We start from the raw sequence: 25,080 nt of genomic DNA on the forward strand, positions 1-25,080 counted from the left end.
AGGAACTGGAGGTAGTGGAGGCGTAGGAGGTTGAGGAGGAGGAGTCGGGGTCCGCAGAGGAGGACCCACGGGTAAAGGAGGAGGTGTAGGCGACTTCGGTTTGGCGGGTGAGTAGCCTTGAGAGTACTCCGAGCCCGGAGACTGTCCCACTCTCTTTTTCTTCTTTTTCTGACCAGAGGGGGGCGATCTAGAGGCCCTCTCCCTCGTGGGCGAGCGACGGCCCCGGCGCGACCTCGGGATCACTGAAGCGGAGGACTCTGTCTTAGTCCTAGAACGTCTAGTCTTCCTCCTCGACGCGGAGCGTCCCTTCGACGAAGGTCGTCTCGACGTCGATGGCCGTCTCTTCGACGTTGTCGAGCGGTGTCTCGACGTCGACCATCTCCTCGACGTCGAAGACCTCCGTCTCGACGCTGATCTTTGTCTCGACATCGATTGTGACCGGCGGTGTCGCCTCGACGGCGAGCGCCGGCGTCTTGACCCCTCTCGACGTCGATGATAGCTCGGCGACGAACCAGTCCTTGACGTCGACCTAGACGTCAGTCCCCTCGATGTTGAACGTAGACGTCGCTTCGACCCGGAGCCCCGGGGAGACGGAGAACAGACTGTGGTCATTCCTTTCAACGCCGACGTCGAGGCTATCGACGTCGACCGGTGGCGTTTTCTGGCCTTTTCTTTACTGGGGAGCCCCCCCACCCAGAGGCAGACGCATGGGGCAGAAGAAGGAGCCCCTTCATGCCCAGACCCACCTTGTCCTTGCTGCCTTCTTAGCTGCAAGCCTTGGAGCCTGGTCTTCTCCCTGTCCTTGAGGGTTCTTTTAGGGAACTGCACAGATATCACACTCCTCAGGAACATGAGGAGAAGTCAGGAACAGGATGCACACCCTGGGAGGATCCGATTTTGCCTTTTTCCTGGAACACTCAGGACATTTATCAAATAATGCAGGCATGTTTGATAAAAAGAACAGCCAAAACAGCAGAGAAACTCCAGTCAGATGTAGACAAGGCAAAACCACGTCGAGTGAACACACTAACACTTTAAAGGTGCACGATTAGTAGAAATAAACCCAAAAAAGGGAGAGCTCAATGCTCCAGGGTCCTGCTAGCAGGAGCCGGAAAAAAGAACTGGAAGTGGAGGGAGTTGCTGTGCATTCTGGGATACCAGGAGAGTTCTGAAAAGTTTCCTTATAGGCACGGTATCCCTTTTTAAGCCACATAATGGCAGCCTATGGGGACTGGTCTGTCCTGTCCTTTCTCTCGATCATTCCAAGGATTTGGTGAAGGGGGGCGGGGGAATGTTTTCCATGGTTAAACCTGGCAGACAGGTCTAAAGTGGTATATTTTTGGAATATCTTTGCATTTCTAGTTGAAGTACTGGACAGTGTAGCCTTGCATGTATAGGCTGCATTATTTGTCTTTAATTTTCTCTTAAGTGTCTATGCAGTACTGCAAAGAAGACCGCTTAGGAGATTATTTTTGATTGCTCCGGGGTCCCCACACATGAGCGGGACTATTCACTAGATTATGACTATACACAGAGATCCCCTACTACAGAACTATCATGATGCAAGAAGCCATCCTTCCCAGTAGCTGCAAATATACTCGAGCTGGTAGTTTCTGGTCAGGCTGAAACTGAGAGATTAGAGCCTGAATATTGCAGATTATGGTTGCATTGGGTGAGGCTAGAACTTTTGAGTATTGAGAGTGGCACTCAAATATGTTCATGTGTTGGAGGGTTGGAGATGGGATTACAACACATTCACTGTGAATCACAGATTGTGCAGTAATTGCACTGTTATTGGAGTGTGCAGGAGACACTTTGGGTAAGGGCTGGCTTTTTTGAGCCAGTCGTCCAAGTATGGGAAGACAAATATGTTGTCTTGGCAAGTGAGCAGCGACTACTGCCAGGCATTTGGCGAATACTCTGGGAGCAGTGGTGACTGAATGGAAGCACTTTGAACTGGTAGTATTTTTTCATTACCACAAACTTGCGTTATTTGCGATGAGCGGGACGTTTTATAATATGGAAGTATGCGTCCTTTAAGTCTAGAGTAGACATAAAGTCGCCTTGCTGTATGAGTGGGAACACTTGCTGAAGAGTGCCCATATGAAAGTGATCTGAGTGAAAAGATTGATTTAGCTCTCCGAGGTCTAATACAGGCCTGAAAGAGCCGTCCTTTTTGGGTATGAGAAAGTGTAGAGAGTACACGCCCGACCTTTGATATTGTAATGGTACAGGCTCTATAGCTCCCTTTTGCAGAAGAGAGTGTACCTCCTGCTTGAGGAGGTGTAGATGGTCTGGTGACATTTTGTGTGAATGTGGAGGAATGTTTGGGGGATTGTTGGTAAGCTCCAGGCAATAACCAATTTGGATAATTCCTAGGACCCACCTTCCTAAAGTTATTGTATGCCAGACGGGGAGGAATTGTGAGACGTCCCCTGACAGGTGTGGAATGATCGGGGGAAAGGGAGGCAAGTCACTGTTTGTTGAGGGGGGGGTGCGGGGTGTAGAACCTTTACCTCTTCCCTTGCTATTATTGCCTCTAAATCCGCCTCGCAAATAACTTCTCGAAGATAGGAAGTAGAGGTGTTGTCTGTAGATACTGCCCCTGTAGAAGGAGCTACGAAAGTAACCCAGATTGGATGGGGACTGTAGGGCTCCCATAGATTTTGCAACATCTGTGTCCTTCTTCATCTTCTCTAAGGAAGTGTCTACAAGAGGACCAAAGAGATGCTTCTTATCAAACGGTAGGTTTAAAATAGAAGCCTGTACTTCAGGTTTAAACCCTGAAATTCTAAGCCAGGCCTGCCTTCTTAGCAAGACACTGGTGTGGATTGCACGAGCCACAGTGTCAGCTGCATCTAAAGCGCATCTAATAGATGTGTTTGAAATTAAGTTTTCCTTCCTGATCTAAGTTATGTGCCTTAGACTTATGCTCATCAGGTAGAAATTGAAGCAATTGTTCAAGTTCGCCATAGTGCGCTCTGTCGTATCTAGCCAAAAGAGCCTGTGTACTGGCAATACGCTAGTGATTGGCTGCTCGTGCAGCTAATCTTTTTCCTGAGGCATCTATTAGTTTTGATTCCTCGTCTGGAGGAGGGGCATCCTCTGATGTTTGTGAGTTTGCACGTTTACGGGTATTAGAAACCACTAAGGAATCCAATGGTAATTGACCATTGACGTAATCTGGATCCGATGGTACAGATTTATACTTTTTATCTACCCTTGGTGTAAGAATTTGTGCGTGGACAGGTTCTTTATTGATGTTGTCTGCGTGCTTAGCATACCCTTAAGCATAGGCAGTGCGTGGGTGGATCTTTGGGAAGAGCTTAGTGTCTCAAAGAGAAAATGCTCCTCAAGTGACTCTTTTTGAAGCTGAACTCCATGATATTCAGCAGCCCTATTTATTAGTTCTATGTGCCCTACATGATCATCAGGTGGAGAGGGTTTTGTAGGGTATAGATCTGGATCTTTATCTATGTTTGGTTCTGTATTATAATTGCTCCATGGATCAGGATTATCCTCATCTACCCCGTCCAACATCCTGGTTATCAGGCATTTGTGGTCGTGGTGAATTTGTGGGTGTTAACAAATTTGGATCAGGTAGGGAAGGAGGTGTTCGAGGAGGAGAGGAGTTAGTAGCAACATCTGTGCTCTTTAGAGAAATGTGGTAAGTGTCTTCTGTTTTGCATTTTAATGGGCAATTGTGCATGAATAGGTCCAGTTTTGGTATTGACGACCAGTTCATACTGTTTTGGGTCCGGGTTAGAAGGCGAGACGTCAAAACGAGGCTCTTTTGATGGAGTAGGAGACGTTTTTTCATTCTGTGCCAATATTTTCAGAGCCGAGGTTTTCGGCGCCGAAGTCTTTGGATCCGAAGATTGTTTTGGTTTCTGTACCAAAGGAGTTTTTTCTGAGATGCGTTTCGGTTTGGTTTCGATGCAGATTGTTACGGCTCAGTGCCCGAATGAGGCGGACTCGATCCCGAGCCGGAAGGCTTTAGTATTTGTTTAGGTGCCAGGCCGAAAGGCGGGGCGTTGGAAACGTGTTCTCTGTGCCAACCTTGGCCCAAAGGCAGAGGAGGGACCGGGGCATTTTTCTTGGGCAGAGGTTGCGTTTGGGGTAGGGGAGGATCAGAACTCGCGGTACGCTAACCCAGCGGAATCTCTTCTTCCATGTCGGAGTCGGCTTCTGACACGGAAAAGAGTTCCTCTTCTTCCTCGGCTCCTTGCGCGTCGCAGACGTCTTGTTCGGACTCTTCTCAGAAGAGATCCGGAATGGAGCCGCTTTGATGTTGTTGCATTTCTTAACGTCACGCCCGAAGGTCACAGAGAGTCTTCTTGGATCGAAACGATTTATAAGCGAAACAGTCTTGTTCATCGTGCTCCAGGGAGAGGCACAAGTTGCACACTTTGTGCGAGTCAGTGCGCAGGTACTTGGCGTGGCACCCGGGACAGAATTTGAATGGAGTCCGTTCCATCGACTGGGCGGTGGCCTGACGCGGCTAGCAATGGAGTTGATACCCATGCGCACTATCACCGAAAGGAGGAGTCACCTTACCTCGTGACTGGAAAGTCTTCTTCGAAGAAAAACAACTTGCAAACACCCAGACCCAACAGTAGATGGTAGGAGTATGCAAAGCATTTGATCTACAGCTCAACTGTGTCAAACATTAGATTTATTGCATGCACAAAATAAAAATGGTTATTCACTATATGTAAATGCATTTTATAATAGGAAAGATACCTCATTACCAAGAAGTGAACTTGGCATATAAGCAGATTAGTCAAACTCCAACTCTGGACTTAACTTCCTCCCCATTTGTTTTTGTTTTTTTAACTCCTATCTTTCCTAACCAGGCCATCCAAAAGTCAAACTTGCCCTTATATTTAACAAATGCAATGCCCTTGAGTGCAATCTTGTGGAAGGTGCCCATTTTCCTATCATCAACCTGAATAGACAAATTGTTGTTCAGGCATTTCAGCCTCCTCAGCTAGGTGCAGAAGAGGGGCATTCAATGATTATGTGCAACAGGTGTCTGCAGAACTAATGGGCACAGAAGAGACACCCCAAGTATATTTTACAGGAAACACTGTTCTTGAATCCTTACCCACAGTCTCTTGTGAATTCTGTTTCAGCATGTGGCGATCTGCAGTTGTCACAATAACATTGTTTCGACCCTGCTCCCAAACAAGGTCCCTGATATCTGCAAGATACATGAACAAATAGCTAGGTCAGATGATTCTCAGCGGCACACACCCATCCAGTTTTTCAGGCATTATAGTGCAAATTACAAACCTGTATTATAAATACCCAACCATTACACAAAGGTATATTCTTTTGCAAGAAATTTTTGGAAAACAAAAAGGGAGCCACAATTTTTATTTTGTCCATCACACACAAAGGTTAAGAGTTTGCTCTATGGTCCCCCGACCGGGACGAAACCCAAACTGTAAGTCCATTAAAAAGCCTTTATCCGCGGCCCAAGCCACTAAACGGTTTAATAAAATCTGACCAATGATTTTCACCTCTGAGTCTATGAGGGAGATGAGCCCATAGCATGCTGGGCCTGATCTATTTCCCTTTTGAAAAACTGTTACTATTATTGAATGGGACCAGGTAGGTGGGAGAGGACCAGCGGCTATGGCGTTTAGATGTCGTGTCAATAGCAGTGCCCATAAGTCAAAACTGTTTTTGAAAAGGTCCCCTGGAACCCAGTCAGGCCCTGGAGCCTTGTTAGACGGCAATTGGGAGATGCCGGCCCAGGTAAAGTAACAAGCATTTGCAATGCATAAGGTCTCTCATTAGGAAAGTTTGACACATTTTTTACTTATGTGTCGGTTTTGAAAATAGCAAAAATAATAGCTTTGTCATTTACAGTGCCAATAGTTATAACTTGTGACACCTATAGCATTTGTAATGCAATATGTGTTGTATTCACGTGACTTAGATGTATTGATATTACAAATAACAATGGCTTTTAATTTTTTTAATAATTAATACTTAAATAAAAGTTATTGTAATTTATAATGGCAATAGCTTAAACTTTTGCAAATAACTTTTGTGAAGAATATGTTCAGTGTATTTTATTGTGACGAAAATCCAAGAACAGAAGTGAAATACTAACCTCTTTTTGTGACATTTGTAATAAAGCTTGAAACATTGAGAGAACATATTTGACCCAGTTGTTGTTGAATGGTTGCACAGATTGATGCTGTAGTGGCGCTGAGTGATGTTGTGGTGGAGACTAGTGATGCTGTGGCATTCAATGATCCTGTGGTAGCGCATAGTGATGTTGTTGTGCCCCTTAGTGATGCTGTGGTGGTGCTGAGTAATGCTGTGGTGATGCGATAGAGTGAGTGGGATAGATAGAGTGAGGGCGATAGATAGATAGATAGAGGGAGGGCGATAGATAGAGTGAGGGCGATAGATAGATAGATAGAGGGAGGCGATAGATAGAGTGAGGGCGATAGATAGATAGACAGATAGATAGAGTGATGGCGATCAGTATCTAGATAAATAGATAGAGTGAGGGCAAAAGATAGATAGATTGATAGAGTGAGGCAGATAGATAGATGGATAGAGTGAGGGCGATGGATAGAGTGAGGGCGATGGATAGAGTGAGGGCGATGGATAGAGTGAGGGCGATGGATAGAGTGAGGGCGATGGATAGAGTGAGGACGATAGATAGATAGATAGATAGATAGATGAGTGAGGACGATAGATAGATAGATGAGTGAGGGCGATAGATAGATAGTGTGGGCAATAGATAGATAGATGAGTGAGGGCGATAGATAGATAGTGTGGGCAATAGATAGATAGATAGAGTGAGGGCGATAGATAGATAGAGTGAGGGCGATAGATAGAGTGAGGGCGATAGATAGAGTGAGGGCGATAGATAGATAGATAGACAGATAGATAGAGTGAGGGCGATAGATAGATAGATAGATAGATAGATAGATAGATAGATAGATAGTTAGAGTGAGGGCGATAGAGTGAGGGCGATAGAGTGAGGGCGATTAGATAGATAGAGTGAGGGCGATTAGATAGATAGAGTGAGGGCGATTAGATAGATAGAGTGAGGGCGATTAGATAGATAGAGTGAGGGCGATTAGATAGATAGAGTGAGGGCGATTAGATAGAGTGAGGGCGATAGATAGTGAGGGCAATAGATAGTGAGGGCGATAGAGTGAGGGCAAAAGATAGATAGATTGATAGAGTGAGGGCAAAAGATAGATAGATTGATAGAGTGAGGGCAAAAGATAGATAGATTGATAGAGTGAGGCAGATAGATAGATAGATGGATAGAGTGAGGGCGATGGATAGAGTGAGGGCGATGGATAGAGTGAGGGCGATGGATAGAGTGAGGGCGATGGATAGAGTGAGGGCGATGGATAGAGTGAGGGCGATGGATAGAGTGAGGGCGATGGATAGAGTGAGGGCGATGGATAGAGTGAGGGCGATGGATAGAGTGAGGGCGATGGATAGATAGAGTGAAGGCGATAGATAGATAGATAGAGTGAAGGCGATAGATAGATAGTGTGGGCAATAGATAGATAGATAGATAGAGTGAGGGCAATAGCAAGATAGAGTGAGGGCGATTAGATAGAGTGAGGGCGATTAGATAGAGTGAGGGCGATTAGATAGAGTGAGGGCGATTAGATAGAGTGAGGGCGATTAGATAGAGTGAGGGCGATTAGATAGATAGATAGATAGATAGATAGATAGATAGATAGATAGATAGATAGATAGATAGAGTGAGGGCGATTAGATAGATAGATAGATAGATAGATAGATAGATAGACAGATAGATAGAGTGAGGGCGATTAGATAGATAGAGTGAGGGTGATAGATAGAGTGAGGGCGATTAGATAGAGTGAGGGCGATAGATAGAGTGAGGGCGATAGATAGAGTGAGGGCGATAGATAGATAGAGTGAGGGCGATTAGATAGATAGAGTGAGGGCGATAGATCGATAGACAGATATAGTGAGGGTGATAGATCGATAGACAGATAGATAGATAGATGGATAGATAAATAGATAGATAGTTGTGTGTGCGGTTGTGTGTGTGGTTGTGGTTGTGGTTGTGTGTGTGTGGTTGTGTGTGTTATGCTTTGTTTTGCTATGCTATATTTTGTTATGCAATGCTATGTTTTGTTGTGTTTGGTATGCTATGCTATGTTTTGCTAGGCTATGATATGTTTTGTTTTGCTTTGTTGTGTTTTGTTAAGCTATGCTATGTTTTGTTGTGTTTTGCTATGTTTTGTTATGCTATGTGTTGTTATGCTAGGTTTTGTTATGCTATGCTATGCTTTGTTATGCTATGTGTTGTGTTTTGTTATGCTATGCAATGTTTTGTTATGCTTTGTTTTATTATGCTATGCTATGTTTTGCTATCCTATGCTTTGTTATGCTATGCTAGGTTGTGTTTTGTTATGCTATGTTTTGTTATGCTATGCTTTGTTATGCTATGTTTTGTTATGCTATGTTTTGTTATGCTATGCTATGCTTTGTTATGCTATGCTATGCTTTGTTATGCTATGCTATGCTTTGTTATGCTATGCTATGTTTTGTTATGCTATGCTATGTTTTGTTAGGCTATGCTATGCTTTGTTTTGCTATGCTATGTTTGTTTTGTTATGATATGCTCCGTTTAGTTTTGCTATCCTATACTTTGTTTTATTATGCTATGCTATGGTTTTTTGTGTTTTATTATGCTATGGTTTTTTGTGTTTTGTTATGCTATGCTATGGTTTTTTGTGTTTTGTTATGCTATGCTATGCTTTGTTGTGTTTTGTTATGCTATGCTATGCTGTGTTTTGTTTTATTATGCTATGCTATGTTTTGTTATGCTATGTTTTGTTATGCTATGCTTGGTTATGCTATGCTTGGTTATGCTATGCTTGGTTATGCTATGCTTGGTTATGCTATGCTTGGTTATGCTATGCTTGGTTATGCTATGCTTGGTTATGCTATGCTTGGTTATGCTATGCTTGGTTATGCTATGCTTTGTTATGCTATGCTTTGTTATGCTATGCCAAGCGTTGTTTTGTTAGGCTATGCTATGTTGTGTTTTGTTATGCTATGCTATGTTGTATTTTGTTATGCTATGCTATGTTTTGTTGTGTTTTGTAATGCTATGCTATGTTTTGCTATGCTTTGCAATGCTACGTTTTGTTATGTATGCTATGTTTTGTTGTGTGTTGTTATGCTTTGCTATGTTTTGTTGTGTTTTTTTGTTTTGTTATGCTATGCTTTGTTTTGTTATGCTATGCTTTGTTATGTTATGCTATGCTTTGTTATGCTATGTGTTGTGTTTTGTTATGCTATGTTTTGTTATGTTATGCTATGTTTTGTTATGCTATGCTATGTTTTGTTTTGCCATCCTATGCTTTGTTTTGTTATGTTATGCTATGCTATGTTTAGTTTTGCTATCCTATGCTTTGTCATGCTATGCTATGTTTTGCTATGATTTGTTTTGCTATGCTATGTTTTGTTATGCTAGGTTTTGTTATGCTAAGCTATGCTTTGTTATACTATGTTTTGTTATGCTAAGCTTGGTTTGGTTATGCTATGCTATGTTTTGTTGTGTTTTCTTATGCTATGTTTTGCTATGCTTTGCAATGCTGTGTTATGCTATGCTATATTTTGTTGTGTTTTGCTATGTTTTGTTATGCTATGTTTTGTTATGCTATGCTTTGTTTAATGTTATGTTATGCTAGGTTTTGTTATGCTATGCTGTTTTGTTCTGCTGTTTTGTTGTGTTATGTTATGCTATGCTATGTTTTGTTTACGCTATGCTATATTTTGTTGTGTTTTGCTATGTTTTGTTATGCTATGCTTTGTTTTATGTTATGTTATGCTATGTTTTGTTATGTTCTGCTGTTTCCTGGTTTACCCATGGGCTACGGGAGCAGAAGCTGAAGTGTAAGAAACTGGAGAGGGCATGGAGGCATGCCTATTTGCCTGAGGCTAAGAAGCTGCTGCGCTCCTCCCAAAAGGAATATTACAATGAAATTAAGGCGGCCAAAAGTAGCTACTATGCTGGACGAATTGAAAAAGCCAGCAATAATAGTAAAGAAATTTTCGCCATAGTCCAGAGCTTTCTTTCTCCTAGAGCCGCGCTACCTACTCTACCTTCTTCCAATCAATGGTGCGAAGAGCTTTCAATTTTCTTCTCCGAAAAGATTCTAAAGATCCAGCAGGATCTCCAGACTGCTTTGAACAAGTCCCAGACATCCATTTCACTGCCCGTATTGGCAGCTGTACCGACGGAGGGTCTGTTTACATCCTTTTCCCCAGCCTCCGAGTTGGATGTTCTGACAGTCCTGTCTGCCCTTAAATCTGGATCGCCCTCCGACCCCTGCCCCGCTAGGGTTTTGGGGGGGGGGGTGTAGTCTATAGTCTGCCAGGAGGTAACTAGGATTGTTAATTTATCTCTCCGTTCGGCTTCCGTGCCTTTGAGTTGGAAGCAAGCTAAGCTCCTCCCGCTATTGAAAAAGTCCGGGCTGGATCCGGCTGTGCCCTCCAGCTATCGGCCCATATCACTACTGCCAGCTCTGGCTAAAACATGTGAAAAGATTGTTTTTAGACAACTCGAAGGGTTCATTGAGTCCTCTCACGCGCTTCATCCAGCCCAATCGGGGTTTAGAGCGGCCTACAGCACCGAAACGGCATTAATCGAGGTTTCGGAGGCAATTCGGGAGTGCCTGGATGGAGGTGGCAGGGCGGTTCTGATTTTGTTAGACCTCTCTGCCGCCTTCGATACGGTGCCCCATTCAATGCTTCTGGCCACACTAGCTGCCATCGGTATCTCAGGCCGTGCTTTGGACTGGTTGACCTAGTTTTTGAAAGACAGATCACAGCAAGTGTGGATGCCCCCTCATGCATCCAAGGCTAAGGAACTAACTACGGGAGTCCCGCAGGGGTCTACTTTAAGCCCTCTGCTTTTCAATGTTTATGTGACCCCCCTGGTCTATCTAGCTGAGCAGCTGGGTGCCAAAATAATGGCATATGCTGACGATACCCAGCTGCTCTTCACTTGGCCAAAAAACCACTTAGACCCCTTGACCGTCCAGAGTTGCTTATCGGAAGTTTTCCGTTGGCTGGCATTGGCCCAACTTAAGTGTAATGAGGAGAAGACAGAGATCCTCCTCTATGGGTCTTTCCCGGATAATTTCAGGGAGCAAATCTGGCCCTCCGATCTACCCTGTCCGAACTCAATAGGAGGCCCTGTAAAGAACTTGGGTGTCGGGTTCGGGCAGGACCTAAAGTTCGGGGAGCATATTAAGAAATTAACCTGTACTTGCTATGCCACTCTAAAGGCCCTCAGAAGGTTCTTCCCCTTCATCCCTGGTGAGGCTAGAGAGACTGTGCTAAGAGCGCTGATTTTGTCACGTTTGGATTATGCAAATGCACTCTTTAGCGGCCTACCGGACTATATGGTCCATCGACTCCAGGTGATTCAAAACTCTGCAGTCAGACTGATGTTTCAATTACCTAGGAGATCCAGTGTTCGTGGACATCTGCGTAGTCTTCATTGGCTACCTGTTGACAACCGAATTCTGTTTAAAATTCTGGTCCTGGCCTATCGTGCTATCCATCAGTTGGGTCCAGTGTATCTGCGGAACAGATTCGCCCTTTATGCTCCTAATCGGGCTCTCCGCTCCGCCAACCTGTGTCAGATGGTCAAGCTTTCAAGAACAGGAGGCAAGTCCATTTCTGTCAAGGCAGCCAGAGCATGGAATGCTCTTCCCCTGGCTCTTCGAACTGCCCCCTCACTCTCTCAGTTTAAGAAGGGACTTAAAACCCATCTGTTTAATATTGCTCTGTAATTTCTTTGTGTGTTATGTTGGCTGCCCCTTTTCTCTTTTGACTCACCGCGCCAGGATACTCCTGAGTAATAGAGCGCGTAACAAAAGGCTTTATAACATAACATAACATAACATTGCTGTGTTATGCTATGTTATGTTTTGTTTTACTATGCTAGGTTTTGTTTTGCTATTCTTTGGTATATTATGCTATGGTTTGTTTTGTAATGCTATGCTATGTTTTGCTGTGTTTTGCTATGTGTTACGCTATGTTTTGTTATGCTATGCTTTGTTTTACGTTATGTTATGCTATGTTTTGTTCTGCTATGTTTTGTTGTGTTCTGTTATGCTATGCAACGATTTGTTTTACTATGATATGTTTTGTTTTGCTATGCTTTGTTATGTTATGCTTTGTTTTGTTATGCTATGTTTTGTTATGCTATGCTATGCTTTGTTGTGTTTCGCTATGCTATGTTTTGTTATGCTATGTTTTGTTTTGCTATCCTATGCTTTGTTTTGTTATGCTGTGCTTTTGCTATCCTATGCTTTTGTTTGTTATGCTATGCTATGCTGTGTTTCGTTATGCTATGCTATGTTTTGTTATGCTATGCGGGTGAGGGTATGTGAGGGTGTGTGAGGGTGTGTGTGAGGGTGTGTGAGGGTGTGTGAGGGTGTGTGTGAGGGTGAGTGAGTGTGTGTGAGGGTGTGTGTGAGGGTGGGTGGGTGGGTGAGGGTGGGTGAGGGTGATGGTGTGTGAGGGTGAAAGGGTGAGGGGGTGTGAGGGTGAGGGGGTGAAGGGGTGTAAGGGTATGTGAGGGGTGTGAGGGTGAGAGTGTGAGAGGGGGTGAGGGTGTGTGAGAGTAAGGGGGTGTGAGGGTGAGAGGGTGAAGGGGTGTGAGGGTATGTGAGGGGTGTGAGGGTGAGAGTGTGTGAGGGTGAGAGTGTGTGAGGGTGAGGGGGTGTGAGGCGTTGTGAGGGGGTGTGTGGGTGAGGGTGTGAGTGAGTGAGGGTGTGTGAGGGAGAGAGGGGATGAGGGGGTGTGAGGGTGAGTGAGGGTGTGTGAGGTTGAGTGAGGGTGAGGGGGTGTGAGGGTGAGTGAGGGTGAGTGAGGGGGTGTGAGGGGGTGTGAGGGTGAGTGAGGGTGTGTGAGGGTGAGTGATGGGGGGGTGAGTGAGGGGGTGTGAGGGTGAGGCAGTGTGAAGGTGAGGGGGTGTGAGGGTGAGGCGGTGTGAGGGTGAGGCGGTGTGAGGGCGAGGGGGGGGCGAGGGGGTGTGTGGGAGTGTGAGGGTGTGTGAAGGTGAGGGTGTGTGAGGGTGAGAGGGTGTGTGAGGGTGAGAGGGTGAGAGTGAGGGGTGTGAGGGTGAGGGGGTGTGTGAGGGGTCAGGGGGTGTGAGGGGGTGAGGGCGAGTGTCTCCAATGAATGTCGCTGCTTCGCCTTCTTTGAAAATGTTCAGTGCTGCAAATAGAGCATGCCTAATTATCACAGCATGAGGCCCCAAAGTGATAATTATCACAGCATGCAGAGAGGCCCCCCACACTGCTGGAGCACTCAACTGCACATTAATTATAGTTCAGTGCTCCAGCAGCCTGGGGCGCCTGTTGACATGCTGTGATAAGTGGGGTCTCATGCTGTGATAATTGTTACTTGCAGCGCACACCGATTCCGCCCCTCGAGGACTCCCTGCCCTGCCTCATGGTTGCCAAGGCAATATTTCTGAAAATATTGTCGTGCTACCGTAAGGCAGGTCATGGAGTCCTCGAGAGGTGGGATCCAGAGCAGACAAATCTGCTAAACAGGAGCTTTTTCCAATTGCAGGCCTCCGTTTCGAGAGGCCTGCCAATGGAAAAAGGGGGCGTGGTTTCACGCAGTACTGAAATTCTCCTGTTCACAATAGGTCTTTGCCTCCGGCAGGGCCATGCCCTGCAACGGAGGCTTCGACCTAAAAATGACATGGTCATCTGTCTGGTGGTCTTTTATTGGGTCAGGCTCCTCATCTAGGCTATAGATAGCCTCGAAATGGTCAACCCAGGCCTGAGAAAGGATGATACAGGCCTGGTTGGAGAGGTGGTCATTACAAAAAAAAAAAAAGGAGAATTAACTATGCTCCAAAAAGACGCGCTATTGCGTTGCCTACTGGCGGTTAGTTACTTTTCCCAATTCTCCTCTTTAACTTGAGCCTTACGTTACTTGCAGGCCAATCTAAATGCAGCCCTGGCCTTCCTGACCTCTGCTTGGCAACGTGGCTTCGCTTGCAGAAGGTTCCAAAGGGCCTTGTGTGTTAAGCAGCACCAGCTGTCAAACCATTTTTCTGCGTTCGTTTCCTGAGGTTTGGCTGATTTACAAAGTGCGGATATAATAAACCTAGAAATATTTACAAAAGACGCCCGAATACCGTGTGGTGGTTCGTCTTCAGACAAACATATAAAAAGATCCAATTGACACAAGGTACTCAGCTTTTGAACAAAAATCCCTGTGACAATAGTAGCCCAACTCAACCTTCGACCCTGATCTGTCGAGATCAGGGACTCTTTATATATGCATATTGGTATCGGTGTGTTAGTGACCCCGTAAAATAGAGCAGTTAATGAGATATGGTAGCTCAAGTAATGGCCTTAAACCTTAAAATCTCAAAGTGCGGAAAAAGCTACTAAATACAAGAATATAAATCAATAACTGAACTGTGCCCCCCCCCCCCCTTTAAATGTGGGCATTCTCTCAATTTGGGGCTCCTGAATGCTATCCATTAAGTTGACCTCCGAAACAAAGCTATTCATGGCTTCACCTAGGCGTGAGTGTTTAAAGTACGCCTGTTGCTCAAGTAGGCCTTCGGAGTTAGAATCCTTGATCGCAGTGCATAACTGGCAAGGCTGCAAATTAAAATCCCTGGCGACCATGATGAAGGTAAAAGGTGGTTCTGTGTGGTAAAAGTCATCAATAAGTGCTTTAAGATTCGGGATAGCCTTCAGCTCATCTGTAGATGTAACAGTGTTATAAAAATTAATAAGAAGCAGTCTGCGCTTGTTGAGGACTGTTAAGAGGGTACCCTAGGAGATCATAGAGTTGGATTTTAATAACTCTACTGTACACTTGTGCTCCAGTCTTACTAAGGTTATAAGGCCACCCTTAGTTCGTCCACTGGAGGAGCGGATTGCTGGGACAAAATACGAGGAGAAACCATCAAGATGTAGACAACCCTCAGTGTCCCACGTTTCCTGTAGGCAAGTAAGGTCATAACTCTTTAATATACACACCACCCTGCATCTGTAAGCTTACTCTGTATCCCAGCAATGTTCCAGCTAAGAGCTGCAAGAGGTCTTGTTTCCTAGTAATTGGATCCGGATTCGGGGTAACAGAGATTTGATTACCAGTGGAGGGCAAAGTGTCCAGTAAGTTGGGGTCGTCCAGTTCACTCAAAGGGGAAAAACGGTTGTTTAATTGTAAGATGGAGGCGACGATAGGGGTCAGGGATTAGCTGCTTCACAACACGGCTGTCTGAAACGGGTGCCAGTCTTTCCTGATCAGAGCATCAGGGTTTATGGGCGGGTAGAAAAAGCCCAAGGGGAGACATGGATATTCGATCAATTAAAGCACCTTAACGCCCCAGGGCATGACGGGTCAGGCCAGCTCGTGTAGAATTATTATATTTCACAATAATACAATTACCCGCAAATAATTTCTGAGATCGACCTAGCCAACCCACCCTCCTGACCATTATAATTTCTTCAGCTATTATCTGGGTGGAGGGCTGGTAAGCATTCACCCTAGTTGCCAGCCACTAAACTACTTTGTTCTTGAGTTGGTTGTAGTGTTCCAGCATGTCCTTCAGCAGAGGGGGGTATATTAGTCAGCACAACAATATAAGGAGTAGCCGCCGGGAGTAGTTGGATGTTAGCAATGGAGGGGCAGCGTATAAGAGGAGGAATTTGAGATGTGGAGGGGGCGGTCAAACGGAGTTTTGGCGGCTTCCTTGGGTGGTTGGCTGGACGTTAGCAGGGGCTCGCTGCGCAAGGTTAGCTATGCAAAGGGGTACAGACTGAAGTTCAGTATTGATCCTTGGAGGTGATTGTGAGGAGATTGTGAAAAAGCAGCAGATGAGTTCTGAGCCCGAGCCTTTCCCTGTGGAAGGGAGGGGGGAGGGGCAGGGGGTGGAGGGGGGACTCTTGCTGTTACAATGTCAGAGAGGCCATTAGAAAGAGTTCTGCAACCCGTGCCTGACTTGGGGGCATGGAGGTCATTCAGCCAGCTACTAATGCTAGTTTGAAGATTATTCACTGTCCCGTTTAAATGACCCCACTATTTGCTCAGAGCGTCAAAGGCATTGAGAGCTGTGGTAATCCTAGTTTCCATGTTTTTAAAGAGCTCAACAAGGGAATCCTCTCTTGTAACGCAGCTGTAGCTTTCCTAGGGCCAGGTGTAGGCTTCTTCGTGGGTTTGAAGGAAGAGGATTGGTCCGGGTAAAAGCTTTGCGTCGGGCACCCGGTTTACCTGCTCTGCAAGGTTTATCTATGCATCAACGACTGCGCAAACACCCTCGCCCTCTCAAGACCTCCACAACCAACAAGAAAGCAGCCTGGTTCACCGAAGACCTCCGGATCTCCAAGCACACCTGTCGGAAGATGGAGAAGAAATGGCTCCACGACCGAACACCAGACAGCCACACAGCCCACAAGAACGCCACCCGCAGACACCACCAACTCATCAGGACCGCCAAGAGGACCGCCTTCAAGGACCGCCTAGACAACAACGCACACAAGACCAAAGAGCTCTTCAGCATCGTGAAAGAACTCTCCAACCCCAGCTCCAACACCAACGACATCCCACCATCACAAGACCTGTGCAACTCCCTGGCCACCTTCTTCGACCGCAAGATCACCGTCATCCACGAAAGCTTCACTCCGACACCCCCGCACCCATCACCGAATCCACCACCCCCGCGACCACCACCCGCACCAATCGCCTGATTCAACGTCAGCGACAAAGACACCATCAAAACCATGAACTCCATCCACTCCGGATCCCCCTCTGACCCCTGCCCTCACCACATCTTCAACATAGCCAGCAAAACCATCGCACCCTACCTCCGGAAAACAATCGACAGTTCCTTTGAGACAGCTACCTTCCCGGAAAGCTGGAAGCACGCCGAGATCAACGCCCTTCTGAAGAAGCCCAATGCGGATCCCAAGGACCTCAAGAATTTCCGGCCCATTTCCCTGCTCCCGTTCCCGGCAAAAGTGACAGAGAAGATAGTCAACAAACAGCTAACCCGCTACCTCGAAGACAACAACATCCTGGACCCTTCCCAATCCGGCTTTCGCAGCAACCACAGCACCAAGACCGCCCTCATCGCCGTCACTGACGACATCAGGCTCCTGATGGACAAGGTAGAAACAGCTGCCCTCATGCTCCTGGACCTATCAGCAGCCTTTGACACAGTCTGCCACTGCACCCTATCAACACGCCTCCATGACGCCGGAATTCAAGAGAAGGCCCTGGCCTGAACCACATCCTTCCTCTGCGGCAGAACCCAGAGCGTCCGCTTCCCTCCCTTCCACTCAAAAACCACCGAGATCATCTGCGGCGTGCCACAGGGATCCTCCCTCAGCCAGACGCTGTTCAATATCTACATGGCACCGCTCGCCCACGTCGCACGACAACATAACCTCAACATCATCTCCTACGCTGACGACACCCAGCTGATCATATCCCTCACCGAAGACCCCCACACCGCCAAAGCCAACCTCCACAGAGGAATGAAGGCCGTAGCCAACTGGATGAAGGACAGCTGATTGAAGCTGAATGCAGACAAGACGGAGGTCCTCATTCGTGTACCCACCCAGTCAGCCTGGGACGACTCTTGGTGGCCCACATCGCTAGGCACAGCCCCGGGACCCACAGACCACACACGCAACCTGGGGGTCATCCTAGACTCCACCCTCTCCATAACCAGGCAAGTCAACGCCGTCTCGGCGTCCTGCTTCAAAACCCTCCGTATGCTCCGCAGGATCTTCAAATGGATCCCTCCCGACACGAGAAAGACCGTCACCCAGGCCCTCATCACCAGCAGACTCGACTACGGGAACGCCCTCTACTCAGGAACAACAACCAAGCTCCTGGGGGGCGTGGCTTGGACGCCGATCGGGATGGCGGCGTGAGCTCGCAGCTCCGCGCGGAATCGCCCGCTAATTCTCCTCTTTTCGATACCCTAGGCGACCTGGAGACGACGCTCCTGCCCTCTGAAGTGTAAGGGGACAGCCGGACACGATCGGAGAATCGCTGGGGGACTGCTGGCCCCAAGGAGACCGAGTCGAAGAGGCGGCCGAGGTGTTGCCGAGGTGTTGCCGAGGGTGCGAAGAAAATGGCGGCGAGGAGGTCGGACGGCCCCGAACTTCAGCCCTGAGCAAAGTTGTCGCCGACTGGCAAAGAGATCCTGCAATCGGCTGATCGAGGCACTAGGATCGGCGGTGCTGTGTCCTGAGACCAGGGGACGCTGACTTGCCTCGCCCGGACCTGGGGGACCCTCGCTGGCCGCCGCCCTACGACTCATCCTTCCCCCCTCAGGCTTCCGAGGGGGTCGGCTGAACGGAGTTCGTCAAGCTGGTCATTGCTCCTGAGGGCACCGGTGGCGACATTGCACTGTCCGGTACCAGGGGGCTGGCACTGAACTACGAGCACCGACACAATACGGGCTCCTGGACCTGTGACGCAGCACCCTGGAATGGCGGCGACCGGAGGGCCGATGGCCGAGGAACGCGCTGAGGGGGACCCGGCGACATCAACGGAGCTGGGCCAAGAACAGCGGCTGAACCGGCGTTTGGATGCCATACTCGATGCGATCACCTCGACCAAGGAGGCATTGCACCAAGACATCGCCCAAGTGGCCACGGGCCTGGGGCTGCTACGCGCGGATCACGCGAAGCTGGCGGACAGGGTCAAGGACCATGACCAACTGTTGCTGGACCTGAAGCCATCGGTGGTGACCGCGGAGCACAGGATCACGGACATATTGGCCCGGTTGGACTCGCTGGAGCGACGGGCAGAGGATGCCGAAGGCCGCAATAGACGGAACAACGTGCGGGTCGTAGGCCTGCCGGAACGGATTGAGGGGGAGGATGCGGTGGCCTATATGGAGAACTGGTTCCGCACTGTGGTAGCTCCGGAGGGGCTTACTCCTTTTTTCACTCTGGAGCGAGCCCACCGGGTACCTGCTCGCCCACCGGGGCTTGGCCGCCCCCCCCCGACCGATGGTGGTGCGGCTCCTCCACTACAAGGACCGGGATCTCCTCATCCAGCGGGCCAGGATGTCGGGCCCTTATGAGGTGGAGAACAGTAAGGTTACGATCTTCCCCGACTACACTCAAGCGGTCCAGAAGAACAGGGCATCGTTCCTAGCGGTGAAGAAGGAGCTCAGGGAGGAAGGCATCCAGTACTCCTTGCTCTACCCGGCTAAGCTGCGGATCATAATGGATGGCACTACGCACTTTTTTCAGACTCCGGATGAAGTTTGGCAATGGCTGGAGTCGTATAGAGCGGGGACGGACAGGTCGCATAAAAGTAGGCGAGACCAACCCAAGCAGCCCCGGGTGAGGCAATCGCAGCGCATCAGATCCCGCAACAGGCGCCAGCGGGAGAAACGGGAGTCTCAAATGGCGGCGGAGAAGAGGGATGCACTCGCAGCGACGGCGGCCATTACGGGGTCGCAACAGACTATTGAACTGGCTGAATCTGACTCAGGCGGGGAAGGCAGCAGGACGGGAGAGGAACTCTCAGAGGCGGAAAGCTCGAAGGGGCCGATAGTGACCCCACAGACATCGGATGGCATATTTTGCGGCTGAGACTGTATTGGGACTAGATCGAGACTTCATGGTAGGGTGGTATCCTGTTGATGGAGGGCGGGATGCCGGGTGGGGGGGCTGTGTGCTTAGTAGGGGATGAAGGCGCGGGGCGCGGGCTCCGCTAGCTGGGGTCGGCGGTAACTCACCCCCCTTGGGCCCTTAAGGCCGACTGTGGTGGAGACCACAGGGTAAGAGTGTGAGAAGTTGGGTCAAGGTTTGGATGGGGGCGGACATTGGGTTCGTGTGCTCTGTCCTGGGGAGCGGGGTTTGGGGAGTTTTTCTGTTCTGGGTATGTTCGGGGGGGGGCAACTGCATTGGGGGGGCTATGAACCTTCGTTATTTGAATCGGACTGTACGAAGCTGGAATGGGGACATTACCTAATTTGAAATGCCCGACGTGGAATGTCCGGGGGCTGCGAACTATGGTGAAACGTCACAAAGTCCATGCATACTTAGTGCGCAGGGGGGTTCAGATCGCTATGCTACAGGAGACTCATCTCACCAAAAAAGAGTGCGCTGCTTTGCAGAAAAGATGGCGGGGCCAGGTGTTTGGCACCACTTACTCAGCGTATGCCAGGGGGGTGTTGATCTGGGTGAGGGCGGGGATACCCTTTCAAGTGCTGAATCAAGTCGTGGATCCAGATGGCCGGTTTGTGGCGGTGGAGGGGAGGTTATATGGACGGGATGTGGTTTTCTGCTGTGTATATGCGCCGAACACTGATCAGGCTCGATACTTTGATGGCCTCTCGGGGTCCCTGGCCTCTTTCCTGGCGGGCCCGATAGTGTTAGGGGGGGACTTCAATTCGATCACGGATGTGGCTCTGGATAGGTCCCATCCCCCCCTGGTGGACTCCCCGGTACGCAGGTTGGCCGCGCACAGGAAGGACTGGCAGGATAGATGGGGGTTGCTGGATGTCTGGAGGGAGCGGCACAGGGGAACCAGGGATTATTCCTTTTACTCTGCTCTCCATGATCTGCATGTCAGGATTGATTCGGTGCTCTGCGGTGGATCCCTAGCCCCATTGATTTCCCATGCGGAGTACCTGGCTAGGACTGTCTCAGATCATAACCCCCTATTGGTACACATTCAGTGGCAGCGGGAGCGCTCAGTGATACCAACATGGCGGCTTCGGCCGGAGACGCTTGAGGATTCTGTGTTCAGCGACGCGGTTCGGCAAGGCATTGATAGCTATTTCGGAGTGAATGAGGGCACGGCCACGAGTAGGTCCACTGAATGGGATGCGATGAAAGTGGTGGTGAGAGGGGTGTGTTTGGGTAGGTTTTCGAGTGCTCGCACGACTGTGTTGAACGCACTCATGAAAGCGGAAGAGACTTTGAGGGACTTGGAGCGCCGCAGGCCGGCTAGGCCAGATTTGCAGACCCAGTTATTGGAAGCGAAGGAAGTGGTTGCCACCGAGACGGAACGTTTAAGGTGCTATGACTACAGGCAGTATATCATCAGGGCACATGCGGAAAGGGACAAGGTGGGCACCCTCTTGGCCAGACTAGCTAACCCGGAACTTAGGGGCTGCCCGATCCTCAGCATTGGTAATGCGCGGGGGGAGATGGTGTACTCCCAGGCAGCGGTATTGGAACGTTTTAGGGGGTATTATGAGGAATTGTACCAGAGTCAGCTGGGAGTGGGGGTTCAGGACATTGCGGAATATCTGGGGGAGAGGCAGCTTCCGGTCCTGGACGAGGAGGACGCGAAGGAGCTGGGTAGCCCGATCACGCTCACAGAAATACGGGTGGCCATCAAACATATGGCCCGTAACAAAACGCCCGGGGTGGACGGGCTGCCGATTGAATTTTATCAACAGTATGTGGACAGCTTGGCTCCCAGGCTGCTGGTGGTGTATACGGAAGCTTTTGAGGCTGGGGAATTGCCTGGGTCCATGCGAGAGGCCTTGATTGTACCACTCCTGAAGCCTGGCCGGGATGCGACGGATGTAAGGTCCTACCGCCCGCTATCCATGCTGATGGTGGATTACAAGATTCTGAGCCGAATCCTGGCCACCAGGCTGGCCCCACACATGACGGGCTTGGTACACAGGGACCAGGCCGGGTTTATACCCACGAGGAGCACGGCGCTGAATATTCGCCGCCTAGTGGGAATAATGGACGCCATCTTGGACGGGGAGGGAGCTCCGGCGGTCCTGTCCGTAGACATCGAGAAGGCCTTTGATAGCTTGGAAAGGTCTTTCCTGGATGGAGTGTTAGAGAGGTTTGGCATGGGTGAGGGGTTCCGCAGGTGGACGAGGGTCTTGTATACCTCGGCGACGGCGAGAGTGCGTTTGGGCGGCCTGGTGTCTGCGGCGTACCCGGTGGGCAGGGGCACGAGACAGGGATGTTCTCTGTCCCCCCTATTGTTTGCTCTGGCGATGGAACCTTTGGCGGTCCATGCGAGGTCGGGTGACAGGTACGCGGGGATTGCCAGCGGCGGGCAGTGGCATTATATATCGCTATATGCGGATGACTTGCTCCTGTACCTCGCTGACACCGCGCGGGCATTGGACGGAGCGATGGATCTGTTGTCGGAGTTTGGCCGGCTGTCGGGCCTTAAGGTCAATTGGGCGAAGACTTGTGTGTTTCCGCTGCGAGCGGGATCGCCAGACCCCGGCGGCGATTTGGGCGTGGTATGGGAGCCATCTTGTATCACCTATCTGGGAGTCCGCATCTACCACGCAACTGCGGACCTATTGGAGGGCAACATTGGTCGATGTGTCCGGGCACTGAGGGGCAGCTTGTCTTTCTGGTCGACCCTCCCGCTGACGGTTCTGGGTAGGATCGCACTTTTAAAAATGGTGGCGCTCCCCCGCTTCCTCTACTATTTCCGGACGCTGCCTGTCTGGATTCCTCAGGGGGTCTTTAGAGACCTGAGGTCGATGATTATTGGCTTCCTATGGGGGCATGGCCGCCGTAGAGTGGCCCTGAGCACGCTACTTCGCCCCAAGATAGAAGGGGGCATGGCTGTGCCCGATTTCGAGCTGTATTATCTAGCGGCGCAGTTGCAGGTCCTTACACAGAACGTGGCCAGGGTGTTTCGGGGTCCAGAGGAGGACCGGGATCGGGGGATACAACGCCACGTACTGTCCTATATTATCATGCAACAGAGGCTCGAATTGCGGGCCCTCACCATGGAGGAGCGGACGCTCCGGCTGTGCTGGCAGAGGAGCCTTCGGAGAGCGAAGGCGACGCGGCCTTATGCACCAGAGATCCCGATCGGCATGCTGACGGCCTTGCCGCACGGGGGAGATTGGTCCCCATTGCTGGAGTGGGAAGAGGCGGGACTGCAGGTAGTAGGCGACCTATACATAGACGGGGCTTTGGCACCGTTCGAAGCGCTCCGGGACCAGTTTGGGCTGCCCGATGGGGGGTTCCTCCTACACGCGGCGGTGGTGGCTGCCATACAGAAGCACTGGAAAGGGGGGCTCATGGAACCGACAACGACTATGGCGTGCCAATATGTGGTGATGGCGGCAGGTACGTTCAAAGCTGTGACATGCCTCCATAATAGGATGCTGAATGAGGGACTGGAACCGCTCCAAGGGCTCAAGACTAAATGGGAGGAGAGCATGGGCCGGCCCATACCGGATACGGCATGGGGCCATATCCTGCGGCGCACGTGGAAGGGCACGAGAAATGCGCGCTTTCAGCAAGTGCATTTCTATGTGCTTCATAGGGCCTACTTAACTCCTGAGAAATTACGGCGGTACTTCCAGGTGTCGGATGCTCGATGCCCACGATGTTCGTCTCTGGGAGCGGACATGGATCATTTGTTTTGGGGGTGCTCGCACTTGGGGGCCTATTGGGCGGAGGTAGGGGGAACTCCTGAACGAAGTGACTGACAGGGAGGTGGAATTCGATATGGCGGCGTGCCTGCTGCTCTGGTTCCCGCACACCAAACACACCAAGGTGACGAGCAAATTCATTGACCTGGGTCTGATATTGGCGCAGAGGGAAATATCGTGGCATTGGAAGTCCAGTGGGGGGCCCTCACTGCGTAGATGGAAGAATGAATTGCTGCGGTGGTCTGACTGCGAGAGTGTGCTCCGGATGAAGCAGGCTGTCAAGATGGGGAATGAGAAGGCATTGGATGCGGCGCGTGCATGGGAGTTAGTGGTGCAGGCCTTACGTGATTCTTTGGTAGAGGATGAGGATGTTGAGAATTAAGCCGGTGGACACCGCGGGGCGAACACAAAAGTATTATAACCCGCACTGTAGTGGATCCATCCAACTCGACAGGATGAGGCATACACCGTAGCAGTTGCCAGGGGGGGGGGGGGGGGGGCTTTGAGGGGGCTGGTTAATGGGAGTTTGGGGTGGGTCGGAAGCCATTAGATGGTAGCCCGCCAGGGCACCTTGAATCTACTAGGATGGTGGGTACTACGTGGAGTGCGGAATGGCTGGGGGGAGAGGCCAGGCATGACAGAACCATAGCGCCTAGGGCAGGTCCCGACATGGGCGGCACCGCTGATTACCACTGGGATGACTGACGGGAGTGATGTTGAGGGTGGGGGGGGTAAAAGCAGATACGTAAAACGACATTTCAACCATGGTCCCTATGGGACGTGCACCGTGATGTTTTCCTATTGAATGGAGTAATATGCCGCCCGGCCTCCGGGATGCGGGCTGAATGGCTGTGTACGATTTGGGGTTTCTTTTATTGAACGGGGGGATGTCACGAGTGAACTGGCTGACTAATTGTATCCTGTGGTTTATAACTCTGCAATAAAAATATATTTAAAAAAAACAACAACCAAGCTCCTGAGACGACTACAACAAATCCAGAACGCCTCTGCAAGACTGATCCTCAATATCCCCCGACGCAACCACATCACACCCCACCTGAGAGGCCTGCACTGGCTCCCCGTCAACAAGAGGATCACCTTCAAACTCCTCATCCACGCACACAAAGCACTACACAACACCGGACCTACATACCTCAACAACCGACTCAGCTTCCACACCCCCACCCGAAGCCTCCACTCTGCCAACCTCGCCCTCGCCACAGTCCCTCGTATCTGGAAAACCACCGCCGGCGTCAGATCCTTCTCCTACCTCGCCGCCAAGACCTGGAGCGCTCTCCCTACCAGCCTACGACAGACTCAGGACCTGCTGGCCTTCAGAAGACTCCTCAAGACCTGGCTCTTCGATCAGTAGCGCCCCCCCAGCGCCTTGAGACCCTCACAGGTATGTAGCGCGCTTTACAAATGCAATGATTGATTGATTGAATGATTTTAGTGTGACATCCCCAGATATGGGCTGGGAAGCCTGCGCGCTAAAGTCATTAGCCAAAGGGTCATTAAGGGACAGAAGGGACGTAAGTGGTGCATGGACGGTGGTCTGGGTCTAAGTAGGACCAGCCTCATCCTGTCTAAATGACTGTCTTGAGTTATGACCTGGTGATTAGCTTCCAGCTCTATTTCTGCACTGGTAA

At 49.7% G+C, this 25,080-nt stretch overlaps 1 protein-coding gene across 3 annotated transcripts in view; it reads right to left on the reverse strand.

Annotated features, from left to right (window-relative positions):
• PCNX3 (pecanex 3) overlaps window positions 1-25,080 on the reverse strand; it is an 873,417-nt gene that overhangs the window by 720,266 nt on the left and 128,071 nt on the right. For all 3 annotated transcript variants that reach the window (XM_086938333.1, XM_086938332.1, XM_086938334.1), the window contains exon 5: window positions 5,108-5,203. In XM_086938333.1, coding sequence (XP_086794459.1) covers window positions 5,108-5,203 — 96 coding nt within the window. The remainder of the gene's footprint in view (window positions 1-5,107; window positions 5,204-25,080) is intronic.

Source organism: Lissotriton vulgaris, chromosome 9, assembly GCF_964263255.1.
Source record: "Lissotriton vulgaris chromosome 9, aLisVul1.2, whole genome shotgun sequence".
In the NCBI taxonomy this organism is placed as follows: Eukaryota; Metazoa; Chordata; class Amphibia; order Caudata; family Salamandridae; genus Lissotriton; species Lissotriton vulgaris.